The 11,266-nt window shown below is 47.3% G+C and overlaps 1 protein-coding gene across 4 annotated transcripts in view; it reads right to left on the bottom strand.

Moving 5' to 3' along the window:
• Window positions 1-2,601: 2,601 nt before the first annotated feature.
• The window catches only part of SLC24A4 (solute carrier family 24 member 4), a 177,381-nt gene continuing 168,716 nt past the window's right edge, over window positions 2,602-11,266 (bottom strand). For all 4 annotated transcript variants that reach the window (XM_015144393.3, XM_015144394.3, XM_077941645.1 and 1 more), the window contains one exon: window positions 2,602-10,184. In XM_015144393.3, coding sequence (XP_014999879.1) covers window positions 10,032-10,184 — 153 coding nt within the window. In that variant the 3' untranslated portion in view covers window positions 2,602-10,031. The remainder of the gene's footprint in view (window positions 10,185-11,266) is intronic.

The following is an 11,266-nucleotide window of genomic DNA, read 5'->3' as shown; positions in this document are numbered from 1 at the left end:
GTTTCAAGTAGAGGGAGAGGGAGTAGTAGGAAGATAGGCACAGAGTCATGCAAGATAAAGAGGGAGAAGGGACATTCCTGGGTGATGATGTTAGCAATATGAGACAGGTCACCTCAGGTCATCCACTGAGGCCATCGGAAGTCAACAAATGTTTCTGTGTCTGTGTGTTTTCAAGTCTAGAGATGACTCCAGTGGACAGCCAGGATGGAAAACCGCTGGGCAGGAGAAAGAGGCTCCAGGTTGGAATGCAGGGAAACACTTTCACATAAGGAGCAGGTGGAGCAGAAGCCAGGTGAGGAGATGGAGAAATGATGAAGTGAAAGAGGCGAAGGAGGTGGTATGCGCCTGTGGTCCCAACTACTCAAGAGGCTGAGATGGCAGGATCACTTGAGCCTGGGAGGTCAAGGCTGCAATGAGCTATGATCATGCCACTGCATTCCAGCCTGGGTGATAGAACAAGAACCTATCTCAAAAAAAAAAAAAAAGAAGCAGCAGAAGCAGAGGAGAATCAGAAGAGAGAATGTGTTTATTTAGGAGGGCACTATCTACAGTGTTAAAACCTACAGAATGACCAAGGAGAGCAGAAGCCCAGGGTTATCATGATCTGACATTCAAGGCAGAGGACAGGACGTTCAGACCTCACAGGCAGTGAGTGGAGACTGAGTCGTGGGAGAGAGTCCGTTGGTGGGGACAGAGAGAGGTCAGAATCTACTCCCATGTCTCCTCCCCACTCTACCACTTTGCTCTTCCTGGTGGACACCAGCAAGCAAATGCAGGTGACAGAAGCCTGGGAAAGGCCTGCTTCTGGAACCAGAGGGCCAGCAGACCACCTGCACCAGGACCTGTGTGAACTTGCAATTGCCTGGAGCAACTTTTAGGAAACATCAAAAACAACCTGAGAGAGGCTGGTGTGGTAGCCCAGGCATGTCGTCCCCGGTCCTTGGGAGGCTGAGACAGGAGGATCCCTCGGGCCCAGGAGTTCAATTCTAGCCTGGGCAACACAGCAAGACCCTGTCTCTGAAACAAACAAACAAAGAAACAAACAAACAGAAAATCCAAACCAAAAAACAAAGAAACCAAGCTGACAGAGACTGAGCTGTGGCTGTGAAGGCAGCTGAGGGGACGAGATCCCAGGTAGATCAGATTCAACTGAACTCCTGCTCCCTCGTCTGTTTCAGGCAGCCCTGGCAATGGAAGGGGCTGTGGCTTCTCAGGCTGGTTCTCACAGTCACTAGCCTAGAGACCCCTTTGTAAATGGGGAATGACACCCATTCTGTTTCATTGGCTTTGTAAGCGATGAAGTGCCAGATAGCAAGGGGGACACTGGGATGCCCGGAGCCTTGAGTAGAAGGCCTACAGAACCCACAAAGCCCACTCACTGGAATGACCAAGACAGGGTCCTTCCTACTTTGTAATTGACTTCCTACCTCATAGATGAATTGGAATGAGTTAAAATGAAAAGGGTTTCTAGCCCATCTAAAGTAGAACTTTTTGAACTATCTGTGGGCAAGATTCAAACAATATTTTAAAACAATTTTAGTCCATTGTGGACGGATATTTTTGTAATGCAATATAAAGAAATTACTGAAAAGATGCAATAAAAAACCAGATTCCAACAAAATGACTCATCACATTTCCATCAATGTTTATATTCTCTCTTGATTTCTGTACTCATCTTGCTGCAGACTGATGAGAAGCCCCATGCGTGAGCAGACTTGGGTGTGAGTAGGGTTGATCTATCTTCTCACTGCTCAGTGTCGACCGGTTGCATGGACATCACCTGGGAACGTGCTAGGACTCTAGCCTCTTGGGCCTCATCCCATTTCTGCTGAACCAGAACCTGCTTTTTTGACAAGATACCCAACTGATTCGTGTGCATGTTAAAGTTTGTGGTGACACCCATGGCAGCTAGGACTCAGGAATGTTTTGCAGAATGAAGGAATTAACCAAAACTTCTACTCCCAAACCTCAATTTCCCATGACATAAGAACCGGTAACATCGACCTTCTTTCTGATGAGCAGGACCAACTATGTAATTTGCAGAGCCCACTGCAAAAGGAAAAGGTGGGGCTCCTTTAGAAAAATCATTGAGGGTTTCTAAGGTGGTGACAACCAAGCTGGGTCCTTCCAATGTGGGGCCATATGTGACTGCACAGGTCCCGCCCTAGGAAGCTGCTGAGGTTCGACTGGGTCATTCTGGACCCACTCATGCTAGCCAAGGTAAGTGATGAGAATTCTGCTGTGTTTCCATCTATTACTGACCATTGTCATTAAAAAGCTCCAACCCCTTATCCTTTTTGAAGTTTATTTTTTCTTGATATGCAAATAGAAATGGTTTTGAATGGCTGTTATTCCACTGTATAGAATTCTTTCAAAAATACAAATATGTGTGTGTCTATTAAAACGTGAATAGAAGCTCTATTTAGGGAAAGATACTTGTGCTCATTTATTTTATTGATAGTGTACAGATTGTGATATATTGCATTACAATACTGACTGCTAGATTTCTTAGAAAGGTTTACTTTAGATTTACTGTAGATTTTTTTCTTCACAATAAAAATAAACTCATGCCAGTGTTCAGTAACCAATAATATCAATTCATTCGAATTTAATGACAGTTTTATTAAACTAAGAATCTCATGTCACAGAGCATTCACAGTGCAGGAGGTCACAGTTATTGAAAAAATAAATAGGGGGATAAATATACTCATTATTTACAACTTTTCAACTCGATGATCCTGCTTTGCCCGTTAGAGAGAGAATGAACAAAGATGGTGGTGTTCAGCTCAGCGTGCCAGAACGATCCTGGGGGGACTCGAACAACGTGTGAACAGCCCCAGAAGTTCTTGGTTTTAGTTGTTTTTAAGGGGGTTCTTTCAGGACACAAGAGTCCTCTGATTCCATCTACCTGCTATTTGGTAAGTTCTCTCAGAAACCACGCCCAGCCTGCATCCCCGTGGGCATTGTGGATCCGCCTGGCCTCTCCTGACTCGGCCCCTTCCTTAGCAACTCCTGCATCCACCCCTGGGTCTGGCTGCATCTGGCTGACAGCCTTTTTCCTCTCTAGGTAATCAAAGCTCTCTTTGTGCTCAGACACCAGCAACTACTCCCTGCTGGTGGCTGCTGGGCAGGAGACACAGGCAGAGGCGCCCTGCCAGGGAGTGTCTACTCTGAAATGGAGACTCAGCCTCACAGACCAGCAGCCCCCACTGTGGAGCTCCCCAAGAGGTGGCCACAGTGGCTCAGCCACAGTTCTGTCCGCAGGGTCTCCAGGTCCCTCAGGTCCAAGCCTTGTGCAGGAAGCTCAAGGAAGCAGACAGTGTGGTCATGGGGTCTGCAGCTTAGAGGGCAGGGATGAAAGGTGAGGGTGGAGATGCCCAGTGGCCAGAAAAAAATCACAAGAACAACTTATTTGGAAAAACAGAGCTGCCTTGTTCGCACTCCAGTCATTTTTCGGGAGGGGGAAAGTCCTCTCTTCTTCCATTGAAAGAGGACTGCGTGTCTGTCCTGAACGGACTTGAGAAATTCTGTGTAGAGAATTCTGGAGTGACCGCAAAGAAGGCTCTGTTGTTTGGGACATTCCCTTTAGGCACAAAGGCAGATCACACCAAACCATCCATCTAGAAACCAAAAGCTGCACATTCCCTCTCTTGATAGCTTAAAACATTTGTTTTCCAGTGATGGGGTGATGAGGGTACCGACTCTCTGCAGGATTAAGAATTTTATTGGCCTGGTCCATGGACGAGTCCCAACCAACATATTGCATAAGAAGCAACTGCTTGGGCCAGGTACAGTGGCTCATGCTTGTAATCCAGCACTTTGGGAGGTCAAGGCAGGAGGATCACTTGAGGCCAGGAGTTCAAGACCTACCTGGGCAACACAGTGAGATCCTGTCTCTAAAAAAAATGAAAACAAATTAGCTGGGTGTAGTGGCATGTGCCTGTAGTCCTATCTACTTTTCAGGCCAAGGCAGGAGGATCACTTGAGCCTAGGAGTTTGAGGCTTTCGTGAGCTGTGATCGAGCCACTGCACTCCAGCCTGGGCAACAGAGTGAGATCCTTTCTCAAAAAGAAAAAAAAAAAAAAAAAAGCAACTGTTTGAATTCTAGCAACAGTGGGAATAGGTATGGCTTAAGCCGGCATTTGTCACTGGAGTTATAACTAACGAACAGCCAGCTCTCAGACCTGTAAATCCAAGGGATAGAAAAGCCACACAGCCAAGGGCTTGACTTTCCCATAGGCAGTGTGGATTTTCAGCTCTCAGAGATGCCGCCCATGGCCCTCAAATCCTGGTACCAGGGTATCCCGGCAGCAGACATGTTCCTAGACTTGATGAGAGTATATTGTCAGCCCTGTTAAGAAGTGGGAGGAAGATTCACAACTTGGACAGCTGGACACTGACACCGTGAGACTGAATAAAGAGCCTTAGAAACATGCAGGCGAAAGACGACCCGTGCCCCTGGCAGTGTGTGCTTGGGAATGTTTCAGGATTTAACGGAGACAATGGCACCTGGGAGCCATTTGCCACTGAAAAGTTAGGAGTTTTAAAACCCCCATCAAATAACCAAAGCCCTAAAACCTCTCAGCTGGCTTCCCTGGAAAGATGGCGCCACCCTGGTCACAGAATGGGAGGGAAGTGCCTCTTCTCTTGATTCTGGACGAGCACCCATTTCTTTGCATTGGGAGCACAGTGACAGGCTGGACATCCTCTCATTAGCTACCCAGCCTAAAGCTGAGCACAAAACTAGTGTCCCAATTTGGTTTTCATTATCAACAAACAAATACAGCAACCTAAATCAAAATGCTTTTTTTTGGCCAGGCGCGGTGGTTCACGCCTGTAATCTCAGCACTCTGGGAGGCCGAGACGGGTGGATCACTTGAGATCAGGAGTTTGAAAACAGCCTGGCCAACATGGTGGAACTCCTTCTCTACTAAAAATCCAAAAATTAGGTGGGCGTGGCAGCGCATGCCTGTAGTCCCCGTTACTGGGGAAGCTGAGGTGGAAGAATCACTTGAACCTGGGAGGTGGAGGTTGCAATGAGCCAAGATGGCACCACTGCACTCCAGCCTAGGCGACACAGTGAGACTCTGTCTCAAAAAAAAAAAAAAAAAGGCCTTTTTAGAACCTGTACCCTGTGGATATGCCCTTTGGGGAACAGCTCTTTGCAGCAAGGCGAAGGTTCCCCCACACAAGCCAGGCTGGCAAAGGTTGTGGCTCAAAGTGAACAGCAGAATCCCGTGTTCTCTGTCCTGTGGCACAGGCCTAGAGAAAGACCCCTTCACTCTTGTTCCCATATAACTGACACAGTGGGGAAGATCTTCCCGAAGGACAGGAAGGGCCCCTCTCCATGCTTTGAGAAGCCCCGAGGGAGGCTTCATGCTTGAAGGGCTCACAGGATGAGCTCCAGAGACCAAATCCTTTGGGCGCACACACATAAAGAGAGAGCAAGGGCAGTGCTTCAGGCCCAGGGTTAGGTAGGGGTTGACGGACTTACTGCCACCCAAGCATCTTCAGAAATTTCTAGAAGTTTCTATGGGCACGGTGTGGCACCAAAGCTGCGGAGAGGAGGACCACCTCAGGTGCCCCAGGTACTCCTGCTAACTGCCCCCAGGGGAGGATGGCTCCCTGGAAATCACATCTGGAGGGCATTAGAGAGACCATAAATATGTAAAGCATGGCATTTGGGTACAATCTTCTGAGGATTTTCACTCTGACAAGTAAGTTCTTTGTTTATTTGAGCCACACGCATTTGCTGAGAGTGGATCACAGGGACAGCACAGCCACCTTTTTCTAGCCAGGAAGGAGCATGGCCCAGAAGGGAAGGAAAGACAGGAATGCGAGACAAAAGACCAACCCCTCCCGCAAGGACCCATTCACCCAGGGCAGAAAGGTCTCTGCTTCTCAACTGCTGAATTCCAGGGGGAAAGTTCCAGAGTGTGGCAACAGAACCTTTCCAGTTCCAGTTTCCTAAGCCCAACTCGCCTGTCTCCCATGGAGGGAAGGCACGGAAGGCAGCCTCAGCCGCTGGCACTGGGATTCATTCGCTCTTGCTTTTTCCCAGGGGGGATGAACTCTGATCCTCTTCTGTCCCTCTGTCCACCCCAGCTTTAAGGAGGAGGAGGGGCCCCAGGATTCAGAGAGGAGAAAGGATAGGCAGAAAGACAGGTATCCAGCAATGACACCACCCACACCCTTCCCGAAATCCTGGTCTGCTTGGGGAGTTGGGGTTCTCTGATAGGTGAGCTACTGCTGATGCAACTAGGCTTGCAAATCTCCATTAACAGAGAAGAGCAAGTGGAAGAAACCTGGACCCTGGGCTGCCCAGGAACGGGCTTTGGTCAGGGTCTGCAGGACTGCCCTGGGGTGATACACACACCCCACCTGGTCAGGGAAGCTTGGTGCCTTATCAGCTGCTTGGGTCTGTCAAAGCAGGGGACCGACAGGGGCAAAGCAAGAAACAGTCCTAACAGGTGAGGGGTAAGGAGCAGATGAAAATTCACAAGGGCAGGCTGGGCGCAGTGGCTTACACCTGTAATCCCAGCACTTTGGGAAACTGAGGCATCAGTGGATCACCTGAGGTCAGGAGTTCGAGACTAGCCTGGCCAACATGGTAAAACCCTGTCTCTACTAAAAATACAAAAATTAGCTGGGTGTGGTGGCACACACCTGTAATCCCAGCTACAGCCTCGGGAGGCTGAGGCACGAGAATCACTTGAACCCGGGAGGCAGAGGTTGCAGGGAGCCAAGATGGTGCCACTGCACTCCAGCCTGGGCAACAGAGTGAGACGCTGTCTCAAAAAAAAAAGAAAAAAAAAAAGAAAAAAAAAGAAAAGAAAGAAAAGAAAAAGAGAAAATTCATAAGGGCAGCCAGTTCTGTGCATAAGGAGGAGACACAGGTGACAAGGAGAAGAGGCACAAGGGCCAGCAGACTGTGGGTAACAGGAAAGATGGGGTGGGTAAGGCGAGGACTCTGTCCTGCCCACGGTGCCCTTAATTACCAGTCTCTCAATGCAGCTGACCCAGAACCCTCCTCCAGGGCCAGGCTCTCAAGATACTGGACACCTTCCACTCTAACCACGCTTGACCTGGTGAGTCAAAATTCCAAACCAGAAGTCCACAGGAACCACCTGCTCCTGTCTCTATAGGCATTTTCCATCTGAGTATAATTTTTTTTTCTTTTCTGCCCCCAATGAGAAGAGCGAAATTCATTTTTTAAAATTGCCTATTTCTGTAGCAGAGTAATTACCCCATGCTAATGAGCTTTGGGAATAAACTAAAGTAATCCTGCGTAGTGATGAAAGCGTAATTTAAAAATGAAGGCCTAATTAATCATGCAATTCTTTAAACTTGTGATGCAAAAATATTTAGTTAAAAAAGAGAATTTTCCACCTACAGTGTACATATAGTTTTCTAGATTTAATAAATGCATAGATCCTTTAAAGGAAGTTACATTGGCACATTAAAGTCAAAAGAAAATTAGCCAAGAGGAGCATATTACATATTAAAAAACATTATTTTAGTTTCTAACTGCAACTTTAGAGACTAGGCGTATCCATTTAGAATCTCAAATGGGTTCTGCTGAGGAAGAGGAGGGTAATTAGGATACACATGCTCTGAAAGCTACACAAGGCTTCAGAGAATTGAAAACCAGCAGGGACGCCATCAGGGGCCACGTGGCCTGTGACTTGTTATAGCTAAAAATAATTTTTTGGTCTTTTTTTCAAGAAAAAATAGAGGCATTGGATAGGGACAGATATTAGGAAATGACCTGAGGAACCCAGGAGTCAATGATATATTGATGAGGTTTTGACTCAAACAGTAAGAACCAACCAGGAGGGTAAAGTCATACCCACATTCACTCCCCAAGTGTGGCCAACTTACAGAGGCTGGCCTGGGAGGGGTGATGGACTGCTGCTTGGCCTCTCTTCTGCTATAACTGGCCATTGAACTACAGACCCTTGACCTCTCCAAGACACTACTTTCTGTTAAGTGGGGAGAATAATCCCTACGAACATCACAGGGCAGTTTGGAGAATCAAAACAGAGACAGAAGCTCTTTGGAACCCGGATGAGCCTGTAAGATGGGAGGAACCAGGAGAACTAAGCTATTAAGGGGACTGAGTGGTCCCGAGGGCTCTGGCATCTCTGCAGCTAAAGTTGATACTGGTGAATCTACAGGGTCCCTGCCTTCCCACTTGGCTGATTTCTTAGGAAAATCACCCTTGTCCTCAAGTTGAAGACCATGAGCCCAATTTCTAGGTTAAAAAAAAAAAAACAAAAAGAGAAGCCTGGACTTGGTGGAGCTATGATACTAATACTGATGTGAATCCCAAATAGAAGACTGGTGGTGGGGGTGAAGTCCTGTCGCAGGCTCATGCAACAGGGAACTTAAGGGACACAAGCACGAACACTTCCTCCTTTTGAAACTCGGAGGCCCTAAAGAGCACAGTCAGAAATTCCAACCAGGTCACGATCTTTGAGTCTCAGGAAGGGATTAGCTACTGGATTTAAACTCATCACCAAGTTTAAAGTGATGTCTGGTGAATCACAAAAAAATGTTCTTTCCTCTTACATCATCATGGGTAGTTCCCATACATTCATCCGTGCAAAATATCTCAATATTCAAAGTGCATCAAATCGGATAGACTTTTGCAATAGAAATATTAAAAAAATAAAAAACCTCTCTATAAAATTAATTGTGCTTTCTTTTTTAGAAACCATAAACCATAAATGGTTTGTATTCATAAATCTTTTAAATATATATTTGAGAGCTATGAAGTGATCGAAAATTATTTTATATTTTTCTATCTAATTTTGAGTCAGCCTCCCATTCTTGGCCTTTCACGTATAGTAAACTACGTGGTTCCAGAAGCTTAGCTCTAAATATTCTAAATTCTGATTTTCACACTTGCCTTCAGCTAACCAGAAAGCAATTGTTGTTTTTCAGGCAATCTCTCTTGCATAATTAACCAGCACTTCTGACACACTCAGTCCAGTTCAGCAGGCTATGAAATTTGTTGGGCATATAAACAACTGGACCTTTCAACAGGGTGGTTTTGAAACTACAGCATTAACAAATAAATGACAAACCCACAAGGACAGTGCATTGTGTCACATAGAAGATCTGGAAAGTACAGCTGTAAACTATAATCTCCAGTCTCTGAGTTAGCACCTTTCCACATTAGTCTCTTACCTTTTTCCCTATTCCAAACCAAACACCTCAGTGCCAACACAAGATGGCGCACAGAGGATTTGTGTCTCTACGATCATTACCTTTTTGGTGTGTATCATGATCCTTTCATATGGAATGATAGTTTTCAAGTATGATGACCTATATGATGTTTCATTGTTTAATATTTCATTGCTTATTCTCTGAATGCATCAATAAAAGTGAGAAGAATATTCACTCATTTTCTCTCTTCTGCAGAAAAAAAATTATTTTCATTCTTCCAGTTTTTCCAGGAAAAGGGGTAGAATGTCTGCCATCATGGGCCCTAAACCCCAACAGGTTGAGGTCTTGCCCCTTCCAAACTATGGGTGCTTCCAGCAAAAGTTGGAGGCTCCCAGGAGCACATGCTGCCTAAGGAACCTCCTCTGGGCTGGAGGTGACACCTAAGAACAACATTCCTATTTTGCACCTGCCCTATGTGATCTCGTGCTCGCAAATGACCTCATCTCCGAGGCTGCCTGCAGAACAGAAAGACAAACTGCATGCAGAAGTCCTTCTGACTAAAGTGTGCAGGAGAGATGAGATGCTCGACACATCTCCGTGGTTGGCAGCTAGGGATCTTCGAAGCTGCTCAGATAATGGCCCCTGAATCCAGCCTTGCAGGGGTGGAACTCCAAGGAGGAGGACACCCAGCAGCCTGGCCTGTGACCAGACAAATACCACGATGGCTCTTCCTTCCAGTGTGTGAAAGAACGGACACTGGCTGCCTATGCAGGAGAGACCTGTGGTGGGGGAAGGAGGGGAGAGGAGGACGCCAGTGTCACAGGGTGTCCAGATCAGCTCCCAGGGGCCGCAACTCAGCGCTAATCGTCTTCCCGGCACATCGGCAAGTTGACGAAGGTAAAGACGTTAAACTCTATCATTATGGAGAAGCACAAGAAGATGGCGTAGAGAACCAGCACGTAGACGCCCAGCTTCCGGTCCAGTTGCCACTTGTTTAGGTGGATGCCAAGGACCTGGGAGGACAGAGTGCAGGAACTGGGCTCGCAGGGCAAAGAAATACACAAGGCATTTCTACTGGAAAGTGATACCTAAACGAAGCCTAGAACATTCTGCAGAATGTGGGCAAGCGTAGGGGGGTGCTGCAGGACGATACTCAGTTTGACCAGAATAAGCCCTAGAAGGCTTTGACTTGCCCCATGAAAGGGCGAGTCTCTGGCCTGGCCGCATTGACTCAGGGACACACAGCAGCCGCCCTCGTGGGACCAGCCCTCCCCAGGCAGGCACGTCACTTCCTCCCAGCTGGTCATAGGCGTGTGGTCCTCCTTGCCCAGGCCTTCTCTAGAGACAAATGGGGGCTTTAGCTAGATGACCCCTGTGCTTCAGAGCATGGCACCATGGTCTTTTCCCTTGTCTTCTTAGCACAATTTCCAAGGCTCCTATGGACCCCTGGCTGGGCAAATGTCTGCTTGAGCCATCTTTCTCTGCGTGTGGGTGTGCGTGTGCGTGTGCGTGTGTGTGTGTGTGCGTGTGTGTGTGTGTTTGGGGTAGAGGGTTAAAGCAGAGAATTATCTTACATTTCTCCTTGACCCTTCTACCCTTCCTTCCACTGCCTTCCTCCTTGTCCCTCAATCAAGGCTTCCTAGGGCTGGATCCCAGGACCTCACTGGAGCATTGCAGGTAAAAAGTCATGAGTTCCCTAAGGACAGACCAACCTAAGTTCAAATCCTAGCTTTGCCATTGCCCAATTCTGTGACCTTGGGAAAGTTAACCCCTTAGCCCCGATGTCTTCTGCAATGGGAATAACAGCACCTCCCTCACTGGATGGTTGTAAGGATAGAATAAAGTGATGCTGAAGTCAAGTGCTCAGCACAGACCTGGGCACGTGGGGTAGGGAGGCCTCGATAATTCTGATGTGCTATCCTGAGGGATGTCATATCTCCCATTTGTCAGCTCAGATGTGCAGGGGAGGATCTCTCTCCTACTGGCACTAGAGAGGGACTGGACCAGGCAGCAAGAAAGGAAATGGAATTCGCTTCCTCTGGGGACTTCTTATGTACTCAGGAAAAGCACAGGAAGGGTGCCGATGTTCTTGGCA

This window comes from Macaca mulatta, chromosome 7 (genome assembly GCF_049350105.2).
Source record: "Macaca mulatta isolate MMU2019108-1 chromosome 7, T2T-MMU8v2.0, whole genome shotgun sequence".
In the NCBI taxonomy this organism is placed as follows: Eukaryota; Metazoa; Chordata; class Mammalia; order Primates; family Cercopithecidae; genus Macaca; species Macaca mulatta.
The sequence above is the reverse complement of the archived record's forward strand: the minus strand, read 5'-3'. Positions and strand labels throughout refer to the sequence as shown.